The following is a 25,772-nucleotide window of genomic DNA, read 5'->3' on the forward strand; positions in this document are numbered from 1 at the left end:
GCCTGTCCTTTCTGGTACATGCAAGACATGTTTAGGCAACGAGGGGCATACAGAAACCGGCCCTCCGCGCCTGTCTTCTCTAACGGCGCACGTTAACAGGAACGGCCATTGCGGAGGATAACACTTTGTGAACTTGCGTTACAACTGATTGACTCGGGACACGCATGTTGGGCATCTCACCCGAATTCCTTTTGATCACCTTGCAGGTATACCAGCTAACCGTCCCCTTGCGTGATTCACAATGGCAGTAGCTGCCAAAATAATCGGCATGCCATCCAAACAGGCGCCTCTATCCAGGCCGCTCCTCCCCATTTGGTGCATAATGTAGTATCGAGTTTGCCTCAATAGTGCAGCCGTAAAAAATAAACACGATCCCCTGAAACTGGCATTACGACAATTGGCTGTTATACATCTCCCCGATACATATACTGACCGTACCCATATTTGCACCGATGGCTCGGTAACAACAACTTTCTGCCGGCACTGTTACTGCACCACAAATGTCTCACCTCCGTATTCTGGAGGATTTCTTCCACTCGAGCCCTCCTGTGAAGCAGATCCTCGAAAGCGATTTTCGCATTAAAAGTATGGCAGTATCCTCCATTCGGCCGAGTCGAGGAAACGCATTGAGGGGAGGGCAGACTCAGGATACGGCGATCAGTCCACCGATTTCAAGATAGCCCGTTCCAGCACTTCCACGGTGACAGGACGTACAGCCCAGCGTAGCCTGTTCATACTATTAAGGTAATAAAGCCCTTGCCGAATCGCGGCGATCTTCAGTGATTCCAATCCTACGCTTCAGTAAATCAAGTCATCCCTGTGCCATGGTGCTCACGAACATTACCTCATCGAAATGAGCGTACTGTGCGACGTTGTTGTCGAAGCAGTTGCCTATCAGCGGATTCCCAGTTATTGCGGCATCGTCAGAAATGAAAGCGCCCACTGTGCCAGCCGTTCTACTCCCGGGAACTCGTTACCGCGGGTAAACGGGTAAACGCTCCTGGGAAACTCGTTTGCGACGATACGCATTCCGATATCTGCAGTTGCTCCTCTTGAAGCAATCCATACTCTTTTTGGCGTACGTGCCTGGAGTAGAATACTGTTCTAACGTACTGCATAAAAATCCGCAGGTTACCATGACGTCCAGTGCCCTCTTTTATTGCGTCTCCCCTAACCTGATGCAATGCTTTGCCGTCCTTTCAAAAAGTGACATCCACCAGTGCCTACTCGTACTTGATCGGAATTCCTTCCTTCCTTCCTTCCTTCCTTCCTTCCTCCCTTCCTCCTGATGATGATGATGATGATGATTGTTATTGGTTTCCCCTTTGAAGCGGGGTGATGACATGTCATCTTACCAAAAAAGACTAATATAACCACGTTTTACACTCTTGGTTTAATACTAGCGCTGCTTAGGGCAGGCACTAAAGCTTATTAGGCACGAAATACTTTTTGTTTCCCTATTACAGGTGGTAACTGTCCTAGGCAATATTCCCCTCTATGCTTTTCGTCCACCAGCATTCTAATCTTCTTTTCGTCCCCTCGACAGCCTCGAAGTTAACTTCCTCTGTGATACCCTTAAATCCTAGGGCTTCTGGAAGCCCAATATTCCCTTCATGTAGATTTGGATGGATACCCTCACATTCCAACACTATGTGCCGCATAGTTTCTGTTTCTTTTCCGCAGACCATGCATACCCCATCATTTTGTGAATACTTCCCCACAAAACTCTTAGTTCGCAGGCAACCTGCTCTAGCCTCAAAAAGCAAAGCGCTGGCCTGGGAATTATCGTAGAAATTTTCCTCCCTCCCTCCCTCCCTCCCTCCGTTTTAGGGGCGAAGCCCCTTAGGCTCTGGGGCTGTTGGCGTCTCCTGTCGTCGTCGTCGTCGTCGTCGTCATAATCATTGTCTCACATAGTCACGGTACTGAAACACCGGGAAACCCGATTACGCCTCGCGCTAGAGAGCTTCGTGCTTTAAGGGGAAGGTGAAGCGGTTTTAGAATTAAAAGAAAAGTTGACTAGCAGCAAGTACACATTGAATAGTTGCCGTGTACAAAATATTTTCGCAATACATGCAATAGAAGCGATGCAATGCGCAAACAAAAGTGGCCCGATGCCCCGCCCCCATCTCGCCGCGCGATGCCGGAAGACCGAAGAGCGCGGGCGTCATACCTGGACTTCGGGCATAGCATGCTTCTTTACGGATGATTGACCCATAACCCCAAAATGGATAAGCTATACCAGAAGTGGCTGTCGGCCGTGGTATCAGCTTTGAATACGAGATCACGGGCACTTTACACACGGTATGAGTGTTTCTCTACAAGATGGCGTGGTCGTCGCCGCAGTAGTGATGTCAACAAGCGCACACTCAGAGCGGTGCGCGCCGTGGTCCACATACATGACGCATTCCACACTATACGCATGTGTTGGTGTCATTTGAAAGTCTGAAATCGCTTCCAAAAACCGAGGGTCGGCTTTCACTTGTTCAGGAGGTATCTTGTGGCGCATGCACCGAAGGTGCGCGCACTTTTAAAGGCGATCGTCTTTTTAGGGTCCGTAAGCTAAAAACATATCGTTTGTCTGTCTCTTTAACCAGTTCACGCCCGGCCAAAAGATTAGTCGCCGTTTCGTTGGCTTCGCTGCGAACCAACTGGGGCCATGGCTTATTTATGCAAGTCCGTATTATTGAGAGCAAAGAAAGAATACATGAGAATAGGGCTGTTTTTTATTGCGAATACAGGGACAATTGATTTTAAGCAAACGGACGAACGAACGAACGAACGAACGAACGAACGAACGAACGAACGAACGAACGAACGGACCGACGAACGGACGGACGGACGAACGAACGGACGGACGGATGGACGGACGGACGGACGGACGGACGGACGGACGGACGGACGAACGAACGAACGAACGAACGAACGAACGAACGGACGAACGAACGAACGAACGAACGGACGGACGGACGGACGGACGAACGAACGAAAGAACGAACGAACGGACGGACGGACGGACGGACGAACGAAGGAACGAAATAACGAACGAAAGAACGAACGAAAGAACGAACGAACGAACGAACGAACGAACGAGCTCGAGCGAGCTCGAACGAATGAACGAACGAATGAACGAACGAACGAAGGAAAGAACGAAAGAAAGAACGAAATAACGAAAGAACGAACGAAGGAAAGAACGAACGAACGAACGAACGAAAGAAAGAAAGAAAGAAAGGAAGAACGAAAGAAAGGAAGAACGAAAGAAAGAAAGAACGAAAAAATAACGAAGAACGCACGAAGAAAGGAAGGAAGGAAGACCAAAGAAAGAAAGAAGAAAATAAAGATCAAAGAAAGAAAGAGACAAACAAGAAACAAACAAAGAAACAAAGAAACAAAAGGAACGGGCATTACAAACGGCGTGGTAAAATCAAACACAGAAACAAAAGAAACAGCAGGCACCAGCAGATGGCGCATGAGCTCTGCAAACCCAGCAATTGAGTGGAATTGAACAAATAGCCCTTGCATTCATCACGAGAGGGGAGAAAAGGAAGGGGAAGAATGTGTTGAGAAGGAAGGCGGGAGAGGAGAGTGGTACTTGGCAGGGGCGGCAGAAGGCTACGCGACGAGGTTGTCTTTCGCTGTTGTAGGACGTCTATTGCAGTCTGCGCCGAAATCGTCTTACCTGGGAACGATCTTCACAAACAGGTCTCCTTTTCAGTGCAGGCTTGGGCACTTCTTCAAGATGAGCAGACCGTCGGCGCCTCTTTGTGCCGCCTTTTGGCAGCTCCGTCGTCGGCACTTAATGATTCAGGGAACAGCCGGCGTGTATCGCCAAAGGGGCCGAACGAATAAGCAGCAGACCAATGAGCATCAGGTGTTGCAATAGCTCAGATAATGTAAGCCACCGAATGGATGCCCATGGACCGCTCAGCGTGGAGCTGTTCTGTAATCGAGCACCTGCGCACGTCGAGCAAATCACGCTTAGCGAGTGCGCGGAGCTATAGCGAGTTGCGTCATCGCGAGTATTATTACCTGGACTGGTGAATTGGCCGCACAGGGGGCTGTTGCGTGAACCTGTGTTGCTTTGCGGTAGAGTTTGACCCGCGGCCTGACGAAATGTGGTCCCCTTATCTTAGCGGGGAAATGCGACGGCTCCTGTGGTCTTTAAAGGGACACTGAAGTGAATTTGCTCCCGTTTTTGCTTGCACTGTGTAGACTGGCTCAAATTAGCACACTTTTCATCGTTTATCCGGTTGACAAATCGGTAATTATTTTACAAAGCGCGAAAGAAGAAAAACTACCATGCGCGGTTTGCGGCGGCCGCACAAACTAAGCTGTGACGTTGGGAGGAGGGGGCGCCGTGATTGGACGATGCCCAAGGTTAGCAATCAAACAAGTTTCGGTTTCTGTTTCGGGCTGTAAAACAACATGTTTGACATTCGATGGCGTCGTTGGATGGGCATTCTCAATATCCCAGTTATCGTAGTACCGCGCTTCTGCCATGTTGTCGGCTGTAAAATGCATAAGATAAGCCTCCCAGGACGGCTTGGAATCGTAGCATTCAGTATCTGAGGCCTACGCAGTGCATGAACGCCCTCCGCGTCCCCGCAGACGCTCAAATGCATGCGCTTTTCCCCCATATTTGGAGCTTGCCTCGCTCATGCCTGTATCGTAAAAAGCGTGTTCGCACCAGGCCAAGGGTCTGTTGATTCTGGCCTGTGCCCACTGCCCGCAAGCAGTCGGTGCTTATGGCAACAGCACGCCAACGAGACCTCGCTAGCGCGGCAGTGCCAGCCTGCGCGAGTTCTGTGGACTAGTTCGTGGAGCAATGAACGTTGCGGCCCAAAAAAAGGTGAACTCAGTATAGAAAACATCGGCGAAAAACAAAAAAGTTAACTCATACAAAAAAAAAAAAAAAGCATGTACCCGCGGCGATTCGAACTTGTGACTGGCAAAACACTTGCGATGACATACCTACCACCCCAGACGACTAGGCCACAGGGGGCCGCTGGCGGCGAAGGAAAAGATAAGGTGTATAATGTATAACCAGTTTACACTAATTTTATTTAGTTTTAGTATTTCAAGCAGCTTAGGTGACTATTTGTTGTATTGCGCTCGTGCAGTAAGCGTCCCCCGAGTTTCCACAATAGCTCACGTCTAGCAATTGCATTTCGTAGACGGGAAAGCGTTCGCAGATGCGTAGTCGTGCTGCTGACTGCTCTGCTTGTTCGCCCAGCGCAAAAAAGTGCTTCCCGCACCCTAGTTTTACGCTGTACGGTAAAAATATCAGTTGATTTTATTTCCTTAGTACCTATATTGACTTCGCTCACTCTTCTCCCCCTTCAAGAGGCCTTATATTTTCCTACTGGCGTACCAGTCATCGAAGCGTCGCATGTGCGCTTGTGCAGCGCTTGTGTGAAGCGACCTTGACTTAGAGCTAGATACAGTGTACAAACTAACGAACTAAATAAAGGCGCATTCTTCCATTCCCAAACGTGTTGTGCCATAGTTTCAACTGATCGAGCGAATTGCGACGACCCGTCGGCGGCCGGCGGACTAAACGGTTGGCCGACTGACTCGGTCGCGGAAGGTCGGCGAGCCGTGCAGTAGCGCAGCCAATTGGCAGCTCCTCTCCTGCTGACGTCACACGAAAACGCCACAGAAAATGGGCGAGCGTAAAGAGAGGAGGACAGCATTTTCGAATTGATTTTTCTACTAAATAAATTCGCGTAAACGCGCACAGAGTGGTCGAAACAGGGCCCAGGGACTCCGGACTACAGTTTGCGCTCGTAATCCCGCATTGTTTACAAATCACTTCAGTGTCCCTTTAAAGGGCCCACGACGACAACATGAGACTGCTCTATACAAAATATTGGGTGTTCTGTAGTGCCCTGAGCGCTTCTCTATATCAAGGTGAAATTTGTATTCTCCCGCTGCATTGAAGGTTTTATGACGTCAGCAATGGCGTATTAGTCCTCCTCTGTTCAGCCTATGTCACGTGGTCCGCGTATGTCACGGACTTAACAGAGTCACTCTGCAAGGCTGGAGAAACAGCAGAGCTTGGCCCCTCTCCCTTCGTCCGATACCCGGCTGTTGCACCTCGCATCTATGTTCGAACTTGCCGCTGAAATTTCTTCACGACTTCCAGGCCCGGATCGTTTTGGCCGCAGGCCTTCATATCTCTCCCACTGTGGGAGAGATGTGAAATAACCCGCGGCCATATTTAAAGCCAACGCCCTCGCTACGAACCCAAATGAATTCCTGTGCGCACGGAATGCGATGATAGCCCTATTGAATAAATGCCGGTTGCATAACGCGAGTCACTGAGGTTCGACTAAGACCAAGGGAAGCGTTTTTTTTTTCTTTTCAGTTGGCTGCACATGTTATTGTTCCCCGCCCGTGCTAACCCGTATCGGTCGGGCCTTACGGGTGGCCCTGTGGTTAGGTTGCCGGTTTCACGGCGTAAAGGTTACGCGTTCTGTTCCCGGGACGTCCCTAACCACATTTTTTTAGGCTTCAAGGTTTTATGTTGCGATCGACGGGCAAAGCTCGGCCTAGACAACTGAGATCTTAAAATGGATTGCACTGAAATTTGCGCGTTGCCTCTTACCCATGACCGGTATTTTGGAACTCTTGTGAGACGCCTCAGTACATCGTTCTTCACGGCTCGCACGTGTCGGGTTACTCGGGAAGGGGCAGTTTTTTTTTGTGCTATTTTTATGCGGGTTTTAACTAACAAATTGCTGAAGTTGAACGCGGTGAAAACCAAGCTTGTCGAGTGATAGCTCCGTTTTTGTGCTAAGAGCGCGCAGTGAGCGCGCGCACAATTGCAGCGCAGAACCAAACACAGACGCTGCTCGCCGCTGTGGGAACAATCGGGCAGTGAACTTGGATGCGGCCGGCGCCTCCTTGTACCATTTTCTGATAGCATGCGCCTTTCTTCTTTTTCCCTTATCCCCCTATGGGCACCCTTCTCCCTGAAACGAAGGAGAGATTATACGGCTGCGCTTCGCACAACCGCACGAGGCGCTGACTTGACCTTGGCTGGGCTTGAAGGTCAAGTTGGCGCTACGAGCAGTTTTCTGGGTTTGTACCCGGAGTAGTAGAGCTTTCGTTCTAAAACGTTTTGTCACGGCTTGCGATATAAGAACGGATCATTGTGTATCCAGCGTTTGTCTTTTACTTCGTGCTGATTAAAATCTCGTTGTTTAATGTTTAGCATTCTTTGCCGAGAACCCCTCCCCCCTACCAGGACGTGAAACGCCCTGCATTTGCGCAGAAATGTAGAATTGGTGGAAGTAACACATCTAATCGTTATAATAGAGTGCGTACACGGAGCTAATTCATTGATCGGAATTTGAAAAAAAAAAAAAAAAACAGAAAGGGCAAAAAATAGAAAAATATCACAAAAAAGAAACTAGCGAAATAAAGAAAATATGGATCTTATACATGGCCTCCATAGAAATTACCAGTGGCTTAGCTCGGCTATGCCAGGATGTACGTAGCGTGAGCTAAGGGTCAGCTGGTTATTCTTAGCTTTCCTGGTTGTCTAGGGTTAGTTTGATTATCATGCTTACTGCTGCTTCAATGACACAGACACGGTGTACGCATTATGTGACACATTATGTATCAAGCAGCTCCGGCGCAGCGTCACCAATCGCCCCAGAGCTACGCTGGTTCCACTGGCGCACGCCGGTGTTGTTGCGACGCACGAGCCATCGGTTCCACACCCGGCCACCCCTCGCATGATCATAAAGTGGACTGGGCGGCCATGTGCGGAACGGAGGTCGGCGAAGACGCTGGACGCGTGGGGTGTGTGAGAGACGCCGGGTAGCGAGCAACGTTTCGTGCGCCGTGCGACGTCATTGCTCCTCGCGCATGCGCAGCACGGCTCTCCAGGAGGCACGCGAAACTGCTCAACCTCGGCCAGTGTAGCTCACGCTACAAAACGAAAGCTAAAATAAAAGGCCAGGAAAACAGTACGAAAACTCGAAAAAGAAAAAGATACAAAGATACAAAAGATTTTATTTCCTCAGAAGTACGAGGAGGCAGGCTGGGACTAAAGGCTGCAAAGCCTGACAGGGGCCCCAGCCCCCTTGGGTACAGTACAATGATGAGGCAGAATCAAACAAGCTACAAATTCTAATGTGAATTACAAAAATACAAACAACATGTAGAGCACAAGATATTACAGAACAATATGGGAGAGGTAAAGTAACGTACATTAGAGTGCAAAAGAGTAAAGTAAAACAAAATACAAGTGGACAATCAGAGTAGAACTATGATTGAGTTTTAAAGATAGACACAACTACAAAACCTGCGCATTAAACAGGTCGAGACGACATCCACAGCTCTAGCCATTGAAGCAGATATTCTGATTTAAGAGGTATTCTTTCGCCTGTGTTTTAAATATGTTTCTACTGCATTTGAAGTCAATGTGGTCTCCAACTTTGTTGAGTATGTCGGTGCGTTGAAACAGAGAAGACTGCCTGCCGTAGTTTGTTCGCAGTTTCGGTGTATGTGTTTTGGCACACCTAAGAGGGTATATACTGCTATTGCCGTTATGTTTGCCATGGAGATTTTCTTTGTGTATAGCTTTCAAAAGCTTCATATAATAAATTTGGTCAGCCTTAAGCATACTATACTGAACAAATAGTGGACCCGTTCTCAAGTCGGCATAGTGCCCGTGAGAATTGGCAAATAGACGGAGAACTCTTTTCTGTAAGATGGCGAAAGCGGGCCAACCCTTCACTGTATGAGCCTTGCATCTGCGAAAAAAAAAGCACAATTGTCGAAATAAATGCTCTTAATCGCTTTAAATGTGCAAATTTACGTAAGTGGCTAAAAGAAACAAAAGAAATCTTGAAAACAATAAATATGGACTCCATCCCGCCCTGCTAAAGTGGATGTCCAGCGCAGCTGTTCTAAACCACTACACACATGCAGATGGCGGAGGGTATGAAGTGTTCCTCGTTGTCTCGGCGGGCACGTCGCATGCGCTCGGCTTCCCTGGCGGCAAATGCTGTGGCCTGACGTGTACGCTCGGCGTCTTGGACGACAACTGCTGGGTCCTTTGCCTAGCCTGACGCTGCGTTTGCCCTCGAATGACGTCAATCCCCCTCCCCTTTCGAGGGCAGGGGCGGTATTCTCGTAACTGTCCCTTTTAAAAACGTCCCTTTTGAGTCCCTTTCATCCTGACGTACTTCCGGTTAAGCAGTGGGCGTTGGCAGTAGGTTTATTGCGCTTGCGTTACGTCACTTCCGGTTGTTTGCTTTTAGCCAATCAGGGCTCCCTAAAAGGGACACCTTTGAAAGGGACGCCAAAGGGACAAAACTCGAGAATACCGCCCCAGCTGCAAACCTAATCTTTAACATTACACATGGGGATGTTGAAGGGGGAGGGGGAGGTTCCAATTGTTCACAGGCGCCTTATCATCCATCGTGCGGTTTCGACGCTTGTGTTGCCGTTTTGTTTTCTTTACACGAATACTGAGCTCGGCTGCACACCTGCTTAGCCTGACCCATGCGCTTCGCGTGTTGGGCGAGAACTGCTGGGTACTGCCTGGGTGTTTGTTTACGACACGGAATTTTCCGAGCAACGAGAGGCGAACAGCTTCGCTGTAATATGGCACAACATATTTTGCTACGCATAGCCGAATATGAGTGTAGTGAACTCACAGCGTTAAACAAGCGGCGTAAGAATGCTATACATCAGTAGACAATTCTCTGAATTTCTGCAAATTTTTTGCGATGGTCGTTTCATACGTGCTCTTTCTTTTCTCTCTTCTCAGGTAAGCGTGACGCAGCCCTTCGTGCGGCCCTTCTACGCCAGTTCTGTTTGCACCACTTGTCATTGAAAGGTGAGCAGCTGAAATGTTGGGCCGCTCGAAAGCCTATTTATATGACGCGTTGTACGTCCTCTCGACGTTGGCAATATTGGCGCAAATACTTTATACGGTATCGCGTATGCCTGCGTTGGAAGCGGCGTTTCTAGAGCGGACTAAGTATGTTAGCGGGGTCAGAGATTTTCCAGACTTGCGGCTGCTTTTGGCGTTGTTTCGTCCAAAACCGGTGCCTTGCTCTAAAAAATTTCCGGGGCAGTAGCCGCTTTCAAAAAGCTGCTGTATTAGCAGAGCACACACGCTTATCAAATGACGTTAGTGGAGAGGGTTTTTTATCTTTGGGGTGAGCCGAAGACCTTGGTTTTGGCAATATATAAAATTATATTCCGGCAATGCACAGCAGTTTGGTCCACAGCAAAAAAAAAAACAAAAAAAAAAAACAAAAAAAAAAAACACGCGGGGATTTAAGCTCTCTGTTGTGATGTGAGAATGCGTAGACGTCGCTTCTTGCTGAACGTAGTGTAGGTTAATATCGCCGTGTTTAGCGTCGCTGAGCTTTGTATCGCTGAGTTTGAGCTTAGTGCTCCTGAGCGTATGATGTCGCGAAACCCGCAAGAACAGAATGCTTTTTTACGAGCAGCCTTCACTGCAATGCATTATGTGGAAAAGCCAGGTTTGTATAGCGAAAGCCTCACACACAGCTTCTGTGAGAGGTTCAGCTATCACGCAGCTAACGGCTGATCCCCTGAATAGATAGATAGATAGATTCATTACGGAGGTTTAAAGCATTGGCGCTATATAAGGGACAGGGCTTGCCGTAGGGGAGGGCTCCGGATTAATTTTGACGAACTGGGGATATTTTACACCTCCCCCCCTTGCTACCCCTTTTATTAGCTCAGCTGAGAGCGACCGTGGAATCGAAAGTCGAGAGTTTTTCTTTTATTTACGAAGGTTCCCGAATAGCTTTTAAAAAATTCTTGCGGAGTGGCGGTGCAGGGTTGAACTATGAAATGTTCTCCGTAAATAGATTAGTAATTTTTTATCGGCTTCCTCCTAACTGCTGACGGCTGTAACGTTGACTGAACTGTTGATTAGGATCTGCGCCATGGTTCATCGCGAGGCTTATGCTAAAAGAGAACGCAGCTACTGTTCCTTATTATCTGTGTCGTTGGTTTCGTTGGCTGTTGCATTAAGAATACCAGTGCACACCTGGCCGTCTACTCCGTATACACCGTATCGATCGCCTGCGTAGAAGAAAACATTTCTGTATGTACGGGTGGTTTGTTTAAGAGCACGATGTCTACTTAACGGCAGTGCACCTCTTTGCTCGTTTTGTGGGTTTGGTTATGCAAAACCGTGTATCGATGGGGCTGTGGTAAAGCGCTGGTGATTAGTAATGAGACAAAGCAGCCTGTTTTGGAGAAGGCTCGATAATCGTCGTTGTTTTGGCCAGCGAAATGAATGCACGCGTAATCTTTAGAAAAAACGATACTAGTGCATGCGTTTCCGGAAACAGGGCATCATGTTCGGCCGAGCCGTATCATAATGGTTACGCCTACCCATAACGGCGACGTATTCTGTTGCATTGCAAGAGGCTCGTATCCTATCTCAATTGTGATTAAAACAAAGTACCTGTTCCGTTGCCTGTGTATACCAGGAACGGTTCAGTAAACGAGACATGCCATATATCTCTTCTCGTTTTGGGCAGATAAAATACTGCGGTACGCTAATGGAGGAGCGAAATAAAGTGTCGGTACCTTTCTATCAGAATAATGAGTTGTTCCGAATCCGTCGTCCTGTTTCACCACTTTTGTTTTGTCTTGTTAGTTCTACTCATGCTACTCACTGCGGCTATTTTATTTTGTTTTTAGAAAGTGTTTATGATTATTTTCTTCCGAGAACGACTTCTAGGGGGATGCAGGTTCTGGCTCCCCTCAGAAAGCAACGAATCAAAAGCGCTGTTTAAAGCTTCCAATTTAACGTTCACATGACCGTTCAACTACAGGAAAGCGGGCGCGGTGATTCGCAAAGCTTAGTCGCCACGTTTCCGCAGGTCGGACATTCTGCGTAAAAACAAACAATTCCGTTCTAGCGAACGAAAAGGTAGAAAAGCAGAGCGTATACGTGGCTTCTGAAATGCGCAAATAGTATTCCGAACTGCCCCTATCGTGCTTTAGTCGGCTGCAATGCTTAGGAAATCAATGAACCGTTGTCCCTCACTCCATCTTAGTCGACGCTGGTTACGCTCAACCGGGAAAGGTCCCCTTCGATGTGCTTCCGTTTATAACGCTTCTGTTTATGGTTCATAGTGCAGCAGTTTCTCGCCGGCGTTTTCGATTAACTCGCAATCGGGAAGCAATACCACGGCCGGCGTGCGCGGCTGATAAACGTTGAGGCCTTGACCGGTTTTTCTGCAAGCCCGTAATCACGAGTACTGGAATTGTGCTTTCCGTTTCTCTGCGCGTTTACGCTGTATGCGTGTCTTTGAACCTTGTTTTAACAGCGGACCTGTTGTTGCATGTCGAACTTTTTCGTCCGTCTGCTGAAGGTCGGCCGTCACGCTGGGACTAGGAGCAGCATCTCAGATCCGTCGGTGACCTCGCATGCAGAAACAGGCACCCGGACCCATTGATAGCCGGCGCAGTGGTCCCGCTGATCGGGTTCCTCTCCCTCCATCTGGAAGAGGGAGAGGGAGCTTTCCGCCGCTACGCCTCGCTTCTGATTCTTTGGCGCGAACCGTAGAATTTTCGCGGTGACAGCGCTTGCGTTCTCGGGCGAGCGCCGGTGACGTTTCGAGGGAACGACGGGTCCGCTGTTTCAGCAGATTGCACGCGGCGTGGAACTGAATTTAGCTTTTCCTCAATAAACTCCCAATTTGCAGTCAGCGCTGCGTTGTGGTTCGTTTTCTTCGCCTGATCGGTGACCTGTTTTTGCATTGAAGCATCTGCCACCAGCTAGCCCTGGTTAACTGACTGCGACACTCTATTGCTGCTATCCTTATTAACCACCTATTAATCCATTACCAACTCTATTATCGATGCTGCTACGAAAGGCTACCCCGCAGCCCCACGGGTTTTACTATGGAGGGCTGTACTGCGGGTGGGGTTCGTGCGTTTCCGTAAACGGTCGACTCGATCCGCTTCCATGCGTGCAAGACGAAGCCGTTGAACGAGGCCGAGTGAAAGTCCGCAAGGGAGACATTCATTAGAAGCGTTGCGAGAGGGTCATTTGAAAGTCGAAGACAAGGCGGACAGTGGCCGAAGCGAGCTTGTGGCCTAATAAATATTGCTCTGTACGCGTCAACGATCAGGATCGTCATTAGCATATTGATGTAGTGCAGCGCGAATGCATCTTTCACGGACTTCCGATCGCTCCTACTCATCGACACACTTAAGTAAGAGGGAGTTTTCAGGCGGCAAACGCGTACATAAAGAAAAATTACAGCGTTGTTTTAATTAAAAATGTACGCCCGATGATTAAGGCGAGCCCCTAAAGTGCTGTTCACTTAAAACGCTTCCCGTGGTCGGAATCGAACCCGAGTCCTTCGCGTTATGAAACCAGCGTCTATCCGGTGGCGCTATCATCGCATTCGGGGCGTTCAGCGTTTCCTCTGGGTTCGTAGCGAGGTAGCTTTGGCTTAGTTAAACTGCAATTTGGCTTCAGATTTGGGCAGTGTGGATTTTCGACTTTAGGAGGGCGGATTGCGGACTTTGGAGACAGCTTCTTTTCTTAACCACCTTTCTCTTAATAAAGGGGCAGACCTAAATAAAATCAAGTTGAAGCTAGCGAAGACCACCACCTCCGCCATTTCCTGTCTTCGCATCCCAACTGGGGATGTATCTGGCCGAATTTTTTCGGGATCGAGGGTTCTCTGATATTTTGGCAATTGAGTGACAGGCAGACCGACCGAAATTTTCGTGTTTAGATGTTGCCTGAGGTATCGTTTACCAATCGTATTTTATACAAAACAAATAGGTCTCGCGCTGTCGGCTCGAGCGCCAGTAGCCACATGATGGGCGCTACCGACGTGGCCCTGGCTCGGCCCAGGCTACTTGAACCACACGCCGCTTGTACTAGCGACTTAGCAAGTGTCGTGCGGTGAAAATGTTTCCTGGGCGTTTCCTTTCTCACACGATTTGCTCGATGCCCTCGGCAGTAGTAGTTGTAGCGTGCAACCTGAAAAGAAAGTGCGAAGAAAACGGTTCAAGTATAAAGGCTACGCGCTACACATCACTCCTGTAACAGGTAGTTTCGGCCCGAATATTTTTGAAATGACACAGTCGTGTTTATCCTGCCTTGAGAGGTCCTAACTTTTCTCGCATTGCACAGCGCCTAGGTGGGCAAAGAGCTTTGCTTACTAGCTGTACTGAGTTTGAAAGATGCCGAAGTGGGAATACGGAAGGATTCGCAACTTCACTACAGATAAGGGTAAAGAACACAGTTAGGGTCTTTTGGGCACTTTCTTTGAACCGCGTTATTAAAGCATTCGAAGAAACTCGGTTGAGATAGACGTTTTGTGTCAATCTACTCGTAATCTGCTGCTACTCCGAATTTGAAAGAAAATTATTGGACATCTGGTAAACTTCCTCGTAGGACCAGTGGTGCGTAGGTTCGCTGTTTGTTTTCGGTCTTTTGAAACGAGAGATGAGGATACTGCGTAATATATATTTTAAACGTTTGTTTTCTGGCGATCTGGACGGCAGTAATTTTTTTGTGTGTGCAGCGGACCTTGAGCGAGTGCTTCACTTTTTCTCGTTTTTTTTGCGTGTAAATAGGAACCTTTCGAGTCGTTAACATGCGTTTGTGGAGACGGCGCATGCACGCTATACCCTTTCATCTCTTTGGAAGCAAACATTACCGTGCCTTGAGGCGTCTGCATTGTGCAAATATGCAACGTTGGCGCGATAGAACATTGTTGGTGCCTCGACTAAAACAACTTTCTTGGCAGCGCCCACAAAATGAACGCCACAGCGTTCATCCCAGCGGGCATGTTCAGGGGTCATTGACTCTCAGGCGAAATAAAACAGGCACAGAAGGTTGCTTGATTCGTTGGTGAGATCGCTTTGTTTCATAAATAGACGCGGACGTCTTGAGGGACGGACTCCTGAACGACGCACTGGACCCGTGGAGACGGTGGCTTCGTTGCTGAAGCAACGACAACCGCAGCGAGGGACACCCTGCCGCGCGCACCAAACTCTTACTCCTCCATCTCTGTGTAGAAGGCCTCCCGCCGTCCTCGGTATGGTCCACCCATCGGGCCTTGCGGCTGCCCGAAGCTGCGGGGAGGAAATAAAAGGGAATCAGCGCTAGAGACTGCCGCGTCACCACTGCGGAGGCGCTTTTATGTTTCGTGGTCTGTACAGCGCGGCTGACGTCAGGTCATGGATTCAGCGTTATGCGCATGTCAAAATATCTCCGTTTAAAGACCCACTGTGCTCAAAATTTCTACCCCTTGAAAATCCTGTTTTCGGATAGTCTACCTAAAAGACTGCAAGATACAAAATAGTGCAGCTGATATACGCTATGCACGGCACAAATGACCGTCGAAAATTGGCGATCTGGAAAATTGGCGATCTGAAAGGGAAATTGAGAATTGAGGCCATTACGGCCAGGCTGATGAACAAACGGGATAGCGCTCGTCCCGTTTGTTCCTCACTCGTCCGTCGTCGTTTTTGCGCTGCAACCATTTTAATTGTGACGTTGCAGCCGGTGAGCGAGCGGCAGACCGGCCGGCCTGAGCGAACGTGCGCGCAACGCTTTCGGCTCCCAGCAGGCCAAAGAGAAGCGCGCCGAGCGGAGCTCGATCAGTTCTCCTGCCGGCCAGACGACCGAGCACCCGGTCGGCGGCAATATCACTTTCGCTTCGTGGCTGTTTACGCTAACCGCCGGCAGGTGCACTGTCGTCTGCGACGAAACTATTCCAAACGGTTCAAACTAATTAACAACCCATTTATTGTGGCTACGAGTCTTGTCCCAGTCGGTTTGGTTGTTCGTATCGCACGTTCAAGATAAATTCGGCCGAGGTAAAATTTAAGTGCAGTTGGCTTTTAAGCGATAGCTGTGGTAATTTCTGACAAAAATTGTAGTGATTGCGTTAACAGCATCAACAGACAGAATGGACAAATGGACATGTAAAATAAAAATAAGAATGAATACACTTATGGTGTGAGCTAAGGCCTATAGAATTCGAAGCCTTGCTCCCTCGTCTAATCCAATATGTACAAGGGGTGGAGCCCCTTAGGGGCTGGGGCTGTTGGCGTCTCCCGTCGTCGTCGCAATGGTCGCCTCATGTAGTGACGGTATTAAAACATCGGAAAACTCGTTTACGTCCGTAAGGTGAGGAATTGGACTAGTTGGTTTTGCATGTTCGTAAACTGCTGCCGTTTGTTTTCCTTAAAAAAAAAAAAAACGGTGTCCTTAGTAAGTTCAAGCGCCGTTTATGAACTCGTTTACTCCTCGCGCTATAGAGCTTCGTGCTTCAAAGACGAGGGACCTTTCCAGCAAAGCTGCATGCCTTTACCTTCCAGCGGTTTCATCTCCGTTGGCAAAAACGCCAAGGCACCAAGAATACACTTACACACTGCATGCTTAGTCCCTCCCGAGGTTTCACGTGAGTGGAGATTACCCGGGATTTTTTTTATCATATAGCGAGATTGAGTGGAATGATAGTCGGACAGAAAAATTACATTTCGAACTAATAAGCTTGAATCCACACTCGAATATTTGTTTTTTGAATGACCCGAGAGCCTGCTAGAAAACTTGGAAACCGCTCGACACGCCCCTTACTCGGAGCGGAAATTTTTGGGGCCAACTGCCCTAGGGAGCCACCCTCAAAGGAAAGGGATGACGTTTCCTTACGTGTGAGATATGTGAGCCATAAGCGGGTGTCATAAGACACGTGTTCAAATGCGTAGCTCTAACAGTTTCTCGTGCTTTTGGCTCCAGCTAGTACGCCGCCGCAGAAGGAATTTTTGGGGGAATAAGGGGGTTGGTGAGGGCATGTGCATTGGAATTGACGAACATAGCGTCACTAGATAAAGTTACAGAGTGTCGGCATTCTTTTCTCCTACTGCTCCGTGCCGGCGCTCTCATAATTGGTCAGTTCGCATCACGTGCCATTTGTTCATACTACAACGATTCATGGGCACCACCATTTTCTTGTTTCTGCGTTTTCTGTCGGTCAACTGTAGTAGTCTCAGCTTGCCCTCCATGCTCTGCGGCTGCGCGCGACTGGCGTCGTTCCGAACGCGAATTAAAGATAACGCGCTTCGTAACATTTCGGCCCCAGAAGTGTGTCCGAAGATGCCGTGTTGCTGCATCTTCGGCAGTGTTGTTTACAAATGACCACGTCAAAGTTAGCGGTGAGGCCGCACAAGGGGCAATATGGAAACGCCGATAAACACCAAAATGGCCGCTGTTGTTCACTTGCGTGCCTCAGTGACGGTACTCTGCATCTTATCTAGTGACACTAGATGGACAGACGAATGTTCCCCTGGAGCGTACGCACCAAGCATACGCAGTGCTCTTTGACAACAGATATAACCCTAATAATCAGCAACGCTTATACTCACGGCATGAGAGGTATTTATAAGAAACTCGTGCCTGCTGTGCACAAGCCTGGCTCATCAAGAGTTGGCTCTGCTATAGAACCGAGGGACTATGACCACAGAAGGTGGAAACGAAGTGGCATGTAGTTAAGAGCACTTTGCATTTAATCGCGACGTGGTTGTATCCTGGCAGCAGTCTTTTGACTAAAGCGAAGCTGAGTGCGGTCTCCGTGCCACTTTAAGGCGATTGGAGGATACATATCTTCCTGGCGACACAAGGCTTGGCTCCTTCTCGAAGCTTGGATGACAGGTGAGCGATTGAAAGCTTTGCTGATGCTTACCCGCCTTGCTGTCGCTGCGATCGCCGTCCTCGGAACTGTGCAAACTGTGGTTGCGGGCCGCCTCTGAAGGAACCGAAGCCTCCTGGTGCTCTGAAAGAGGGCAATCATTGATGCACACCGGTCAGTTTAAAAATTTGGAGACGGGACATTACTTTCGAGACTATCTGCAAAGTTCTTGAGTGATCTGCAAGAAGTTAGTGCGAGAGGTTGTCATGCTGGCTGATTGTCAGTTTTCAGTGTCAGGGGGGAGAGGTGGTAGAGAGCTTTAGCATAGCGTTACGCCACGTTTTAACGGGCATCTCTTGAAGAAAGTGCGCCCTCACTGTGCACGCACCATACAATAGGCTTTCGGCCGCAATTTGGTGAAATTTACGAGCAAGATTGCTTAAATTTACGCGTATTTTGAGGCATCGTCATCTATAGACAGTATTCACTGAAAAATGTAGCGGTCAATTTCTTCGCTTGGCAACACTGGGAACGGCCACTGGCATGACCGAAGCGCCACGGACATGGCGCAGCTTGTGCCACTGCGCCCGCACGCTGCAGAAACAGATACACCGGTGTGCATCATCTGCTCCGTTGCAACCAGATTCTCAACGGTGGCGTCAACAGAGACGTTGTTAATAGCACTCACATTGGAGTCGAGACAAAACTTTCCGTTTGGTGGGGTAGAGTTTGGAACGTCCAACACGAATCATGTGCTTAGCACGGACAGGTACCGCCATCCCGCGGAGCCCGACGTAACCAGTGACGACGCACTCACATGGTTGCCTGCATGCGTGCCTCGCCAGTGAATGCAACCTATAGTCTGATTTTATTGCTAGCGGCAGTCTCGAGGAGCGGAGACCGGAGGCTTGGAGACAACAACCACATGACTGCATGCAAGCATCCTTGTGGAGTTATCACGACATGCAAGTTGCTTTTCAATTTTCTTGTCCCCCACGCATGCTGTCACGGGAGACGCTCACTGACAGCCTCACGATTAGCGTAGCCTTCTTAGTAACTCGCTCGTGAGAGCCTCAGCGCGTGTATAGTATTATGCATTACAAAGTATGCATCGTAGATCTACTTCAACATCCTGGAACCCATAACAGGAACCTACTATTGTGGAAGTGTGTAGTGGTAGCAAAATGGTGCGTGTTTTGACAGGGCTACCTGTTTCGTATTTAGGTATGCTGTGGTTTCTTGTGTTCCATTTTCGGGCTTTCTATAATTTAGCCGTTCGTTACACGCAGCGCATTCCGTCAGCGCCGAACTCAGGTAAAACCTAGCTCGGTATCAACACGATGGCTCTTCGCATGCCACATACCGTTTGAATTTGAAAATGCTTTGCGAAATGTCGCCGTTTACGTTAACACTGATCGAACACTTTGTAACATGCCCGAGAATAACTTGCTGTTGTGTTCCGTTGGTTGGCGCTGCTTGTGGGTTTCTGTGCCTGTTAGCGGAAATCGATGGGCATCCGGAGAGAAGAGCGCCGTGCACGAACTATAACGATACTGCCTGGATGAATATGAATCCTTAGTACTTGGTCGTCTTTTGGAGGATAGTTTAATGACGCCGTTGTCTACGTTTAAAAAGGAATATTGACAGCGAAGTTTATTTTCTAAAAACATATATAATTCGCTTCAAGAAGAGGCCACCATGCCTTTCCGAAATCAGTGCTCGGAATCAATATTAAATTGTTAATGTAGCCGCAGTTTTGAGAGGCGAAGAAACAACCGTAAGCCGCTCTGCGGCATCAAACGGGTGGGCTTTCGCGTGGACGGAGCAGTCGAGCCAATAAAACTCGAAAGGTCTGCCGCTTCTCTCTCAGTGACATCGGGAGTGGTTTTGATAAGCCTACGCATAGAAAATTTAATAACTGTAATGAGAAATTGGTGCAACCACTGGCCAACCCGCCCGTATGGCCTCTCTCATCCATCATTGTCATCTTCTGTCCTCACGAATAATCGCCTGCAGTGGCCGCGGGACTAAAGACGCAGAAGACTAGCCTGTCCGACATAGCCTGGTCCGCTCATTCCGGTGACTGCGCTTCGCTACCAATAAATTCCCTTGCATAACAAACAATTCGACCCAGTCCCACCCAATGTGAAATCTGCTTAAATACTGGAGCTGTGGTTCTCTGGTATCGGCTCGAACATCAACAGGCGCTCGCCCGAGAACTGCAGCGCCGTCGCCTTGCAAATTCTACGGTTCGCGCTAATAAATCTGCAGCTGAACGTCACCGGCGGGAGGCTTCCTCCCCTCTCCCCTCTCACAGCGGTAGGGAGAGGACCCGCCCGTGCGACACCACTGCGCCCTCTTTCGGTGGGTGTGGTTCCCAGACCCACCGATAGAGGCCGCCGGCGGGGCTGGTAACCTAGAGTTCCTGTATATAGCTCCCGCAGCTCCCTGCGGGAGCTATATACAGGAACTCTATGGTAACCGGCTCCTCCCCTTGCGTGACGCACGACCGATAGCACACGAACGAAAAGGCTCGGCATACGACAGCTCCGCTGTTAAGCATTTAGTGGTTTCAGCGACGTCTCATTGTTCCCCCCTCGCCCACAGCTGTGCGCAGTTTCAGATTTTCTGAATTTGGTAGGATTAATATCAAATTTAGCTTGAAAGAAGGGGAATTGGGGGGGGGGGGAGGGCAGATGCGGGCTACGGATGTTTCTGAAACCAAGGACAAGGCTTGCGTCTTGCTTGGGCAGAAAAATGCAAGGCAGAACCTCCGCGCCCGCTGCCGGGCTCTCAGCAGCTGAATCCTAAACGGGTGACGTGAGCGACGCCGTAATTCATTATCGACAGCATGTAAAGCAGTCTTGCGTCCTGCGGTATAGTTTACTGCCTAGCAAGCGCTCATAAGAGCGAAAAATAAACAAAAAAACACAAAATTGGTGTTGGTACTCAGTGTTAGCATTGATGATTTCAAGGCAGCGAGATATGCATTAAATACGCATCCCGCAGGTGAACATTAATGTGCAATCCACTCCCACTTGCTGAAAAGCGTGCCCTCTCAATATCTATCCGGGTGCAGTCTTACAGATACAGAAGCCAGTTCTTTCGCTTGTACGTTGCCGTGCCCATAACATCTTAGACGACATTTCTGTGGCTCATACTGGATGCGTCGCTTGTTTCTTTTTGCCACGAACTGTAATCCCGCTTGAAATTGCCACCCGCGTGCGGGAGCTTACGCGTGGAAAAGCAGGGGGAACCTCGGCGCGACGGCTCGCTGAAGTAACTGTCGAAGACGAGAAAGGAAAATTCTTCGTCACCGTGTTCAAGCTTCTTTACGTGATGTAATCGATGAGAAAATAGTTTGGCTTTTTTGCTTTCCGTTCCACTTGGAGATTGTTCAACATCTCTAGCTCTTAGCTGTTTAACAGCGAAGCTGTTTAAACTGGTGGTTGGGCCGGCGAACGTACGCATTAAAACGTCGCTGATCGGTGACGACATTGCGCGCGTCGGCACCACTGATATACCGTAGCTTCGCCTCCTTGCGCTCGGGAGGGACTCGTGTCGCCACCTGTCGGAGGCCTGTTACAACTGGTAAAAGCACGGGTTTGGAAACGCATCGCGGGGTGGCTTGCTCTATCGCTTGTTGCGACGAATGGTGGTGTTTTGACGGTGGAAAGGGACGAATTAACGCCAAAATGAAAGAAGCCAAAAAAGCCGAGAAACGGTAACGTCAATCAAATGCTTGATTAGCGTCCCACACGCGAGACCACCCAAGCCGAACGGTGGGAACCGAAGGAGTTCAAAATTTTGAGCAAATGGTCGTTCGTCTGCGCCCTCCAGGGCTCTTGGAGCTTCACCGCAAAGCCGGCGGGCAGGCGCTTATTGTACATAATTTAATTACCGATTGTTCATTGGTCTTTGGGGGGCACAGCACTCAGAAAACTTGACCGAGCCTCGAAGCATGACCACGCAGAAAACTTGGCCGAGTCTCTAGGCCTAACCACACATAAACTTATCCGAACCAAGAATAAGCTATGTGGGGCAGCCAGTTTCGTTGTTTGCCAACTCCGCGCGCCATTTGTGCGAAGCTGCGCCAATTTTTAAGTGCAGGGCACTTTAGGAGCTCGCCTTGCCGTCGTAGCTCGCTCGTTGGACCTATGTAGAGCCACACGGCGTTCCGTCGTGGTGGCTGTCGTCGCGGCGTAACCCAGAGGGTTCGAAAGCCAAGCGGTTTATATAGTCATAATAGTCATAAGTGTTCGAAACTCGTGAACCGCTAGCGCTTGTCATACATCTCCCCGTCATTTAGCTCAAACAAAACTGTAGGTACATTTGAGGCAGCATATACGTATATAACCGCCAGCGCCCGCGTTAATTTAGTTAGCAACGCTCGTTGGGTTGGTTTTTACGATAGTAAGCGAAAAAAAGTGGCATTGCAATGCCGGCACGTGCGGGAGGAAAAGCAAGCACAAAAAGAACAGAACTCCCGGTGGCGCAGTTTAAGGCAGCGGTCGCGCGAGCTCTGCGAAGGCGGGAAATTTGAATTGCATTGGGTGGTAGCAGTGAGTGGATAACAGCGCTGCAGCCCATTATGGCGAACCACTGTTCTGCTCTTCCGACAGCTTTCACATTGAGTGGAACGGCTTTATTTTTTTTTTGTTCTGTGAGAAGTACGGATCGAAAGAAAGTGGTTTGTGAGCAACCGCTGCGTCTTTTGTGTGGTGTACGTGTGTGTGCGTGCCAGAACTTGCAGCTCAAGTCCGTTGTTGTCGTATCAGGATGGTATGTAGCAAGGAAATGAAGAGGCAGAAGAAATCCCCCGCAGCATTTTTAGAATGGCCATGAACTTTGCAATCATTGGTGGGGAGGGCACAACTGCGAGGTGTAAAGTTGGAAGTCAGACTTACCCGCCCATTCCAGGCGGCGGCATGTCCATGCCCTGGCCTGAAATACATGAAAGGTAATTAATCTTTTTCGTGTCGTTCCTTCAGGCGTTTCAGTGAAGAGAACAACGATGTGCTCCCAGGGACACTCGAGGGAGGCGAAAAGAATATTTGACCAAATCATGGGTCATCGCTTATTAGTGCCTTTTTAAAGAAAGCTTCACTTATGAAACATTCCGGTGGCTGCGCTTGCTTTGCGGATAATTGCGATGGAAAGATAGAGCATTCAAGAGGTGGCGGAGTTGCGCCGTTGGCGGTTGCGGCCTTGTGGAAACTGAGTGGAGGAGCACCGTGGCCGCGCCTGTGACGTTTCCCAGTAAGCACGGGTTGACAACGTGCATAAGGCCCCTTCGCTGTTAGCGTTACGGGTACGTTAGTGGTGCTTTTCTGGTAGTTACAAATGGTAGACTTAATGTATCTATTTAGAACTACTCTCTCGTGATTGCGACGGTTTGCGAGAGTAAATGTGCATATTCGCATTTTGGAAGATGGGTAGCATGATCAAGTGGTTTTGCTACACTTCACGCAATCAAGCGCGGACGGGATAAGATCGGAGAGAAATGTTTACTAAAGGTATATACATGATGTTTCGTATTGTGGGGACGCATATGGAGTCTCATTTGAACGCGGGTTTTTTATTGTATTTCAAGCTGAACGGCAATGTTTGTTGAGAAAAGGCGCTTCTTTGCAGATTCGCAGCTACTATTTATGCAAAGCGAGAGCCATTTGTCTAACGAACATTCTTAATGAAATAGCTAGAATATACCCGTCTGCTGGGCGAGAAGCCAAGGCCAGTTGCACCGTCACGCCACCCCGATACGCACAGTCGCTCGTCGGGCATACACAAAAAGCGGTTTCAGTTAGCAGGAGGCCCTTGGAAGATTCGGAAGTATGTACTCTACTTACACCGACTTAACAATGAAAATTCAAGTGGGCCATAAGAACCCATCAGATACGGCCGTCCGCGTCGGTCCTGAGCAGGGACAGCGGCCTGGTCACGCACGTGGAGGCCACAAAACTTTGGCCGTCCACCACTTCCCAGCAATAGCAGACATCGTTATAACGGCAGACGGTTTGTAGAGCAGCGCGTGTCAGCAGCGTACGTGCCATTGAGCTGCTCCCGCGAATTTGCGGCCATGGGCCGGCAGTTGCCACTTCTGCTTGTGCCGAAGCCAACTGGCAAGTTTTACAGTCAGGTGCATCGTCAAAGCTGAGCTTTTGTGCAGCAAATCGGAGGGGTAGGATCGGCCTTGTGCAGACGCTCAGTAAGAAGACATACTTTTCACACGGACTATGATCGGCTAAACTGCCTACGCTGGTGGGGGACTGCGGGCTCGAAAGTCCGACGGCTCCGTGGAGGAACTTTAGAAACCTGGAGTGCTTTTATGGGTTCTCGGACATCAATTCGTTCATCCACGAAGGAATTGAAACCCGACAGCACAGAAAGTTCAAGGACGACAGCATTGATTCACTTCGGATTTCGGTGTCTGCAGAATGGCTGCTTGTGATACGAGTTAATCACTTGTAGCATCTGGAATAATCCTCGAGGAAGCTTGCGGACTCATCATCCATCTGCCTGTCCGGTGCCGAAACGTTTACACGCCCGTATCACATTTACGTCGTAAATCCCAAAGGATGACTTAACAGTACTAACAGCTTAGATTGCACAATAGCTTTGATAAAGCTATCCCCGATGCGGGACAATAGTGTCATCCTTTTCGTAGTCGAGTGAATCGATCATCTACCTCTGGTTCGTCGATCTCACCCGGCTGGTTCCGAGCCTAGAAATCCGCTGCTTGTGCGGCACTCGCAAGCATACCTCTGGTTGTGGCCACCAGTGCCAGCAGGGCGACGGCGGAGAGGACCAGGAGGGAACAGATCTTCATCACGGAAGCCATGTCCAACACGCAGTGGATCTTCGCTACTAAGCAGGGGCGATGAGCGAGTTTCGGGCTGCTGTGCGGCCAGTTTTTGAACGCCTCGAACCTCCTCCACCTCCCCACCACGTGGTACACACGTTCTGCCCTTGCTTTTCTCCGCCCTTTGCCTTCCCCCGGGGAGGAAAGCGCACAACAAGGCTCTTCACTTTCATTTCCGTTTTTTTTTTGCGGGTGCTTCTTTCCCTCTTGTCTTTCGTGGCTCTGTGCGCACATTCAGAGCCTTGCTGAGCGCCGCGTAGTCGTGCGGGGCTTGCCAAAGCCTTTGGCAAGAGCTATTCCATTTGCTTGGTTCTCAGTTTCTTCAGGGGCCGTGGCTGATGTTCTCCTGTCCAACGGTGATTTGTTGGCCATGCTTGTCTAGCATCAGACGCCTGCGGCGCAGTGAAAGAATAAAAAAAAAACTCGTTTTCGGCGGTGCTGTGCTTTGTTTTGGTGTCTTTTGCCGGGGCGTTTGCTTAGGAGGTCGGCAAGGACCTTTTTCCCTACAGATTTTCTTTTTCTTCGCAGTCTTTACGTGATTCACGAAGACCGTCGGCTAGGTTTTCGCGTGAGTTCCTCCCCTTTTAGCGCAACGCTTTCTGACGAAAAAGCAGGTGGCGTTTCTAAGCCTCTCTTTCGGCTCGGTAGCGTCTATGCCACGGTGGTTGGAGGGGAGGCCTTGTGAAAAAAAATCCCGTGGTTTCGCCACCTGGGTTCCACGTTAGTGCTCGGTTGTCGCATCCCTTGTTTGTATTTTTGTTTGGGTGTGAGGATGTCTACATTTCAGCTCTTTCTTGTGCTTCGGTAGTAGCGCGTGCTCGCACGAGCGTTAAAAAATACCCTTCAGAGTCCTCTTTTTATTTTCTCCATTTCTTTTGCAGTGCTTTTGTTCGCGAGTAGATGCAAACTCCGTCTTTGCGGTACTTGTGTTTTACCCTCCCTTTAGAGTTTACTACCCCCACGCACGCAGCGTACTTGGAAACTGGGATAGTGTTATGGCAACGCGTGCTTGTGTTGACGTAAAAGCGCGTTATTAAAAATGGAGGCTGCCTAGGAAAACTTCGCAGCGGCTGGAGAAAGGTTCCCCCGCAACGTCACAGTGACAGCGAGTTTTGTTGTAACGCAAAGGAACGAAGTTCTAGGGCTCTCTTTGTTTCAGAGAGATTTTGCAGACACAGTTAATAGACGTGCTGTTGCCCGCACGCAGGTACACAACGCTCGCACGCGCAGAGGCAGACGAA

General features: G+C 49.2%; 1 protein-coding gene and 1 long non-coding RNA gene across 3 annotated transcripts in view; one reads left to right on the plus strand and one right to left on the minus strand.

The window, feature by feature from the left end:
* The window catches only part of LOC144149940 (beta-1,4-glucuronyltransferase 1-like), a 279,455-nt gene that overhangs the window by 126,640 nt on the left and 127,043 nt on the right, over positions 1–25,772 (plus strand). The window contains exon 7 of one of the 2 annotated variants that reach the window (XM_077681685.1): positions 9,785–9,853. The exons of the other annotated variant lie outside the window; for it this stretch is intronic. Within the exon in view, the coding sequence (XP_077537811.1) occupies positions 9,785–9,850 (66 nt within the window). The 3' untranslated portion in view covers positions 9,851–9,853. The remainder of the gene's footprint in view (positions 1–9,784; positions 9,854–25,772) is intronic. 2 annotated transcript variants of the gene reach the window in all.
* On the minus strand, positions 14,881–24,643 carry LOC144149508 (uncharacterized). Its single transcript, XR_013318325.1, has 4 exons — positions 24,432–24,643; positions 22,577–22,613; positions 17,724–17,813; positions 14,881–15,111 (listed from the first exon to the last, which is right to left on the minus strand). It is a non-coding gene; the product is annotated as an uncharacterized LOC144149508 (long non-coding RNA).

The sequence above is a fragment of the Haemaphysalis longicornis genome, unplaced genomic scaffold (assembly GCF_048455015.1).
Source record: "Haemaphysalis longicornis isolate Haplotype H1 unplaced genomic scaffold, Haemaphysalis longicornis Haplotype H1 scaffold_8, whole genome shotgun sequence".
Taxonomy (NCBI): Eukaryota; Metazoa; Arthropoda; class Arachnida; order Ixodida; family Ixodidae; genus Haemaphysalis; species Haemaphysalis longicornis.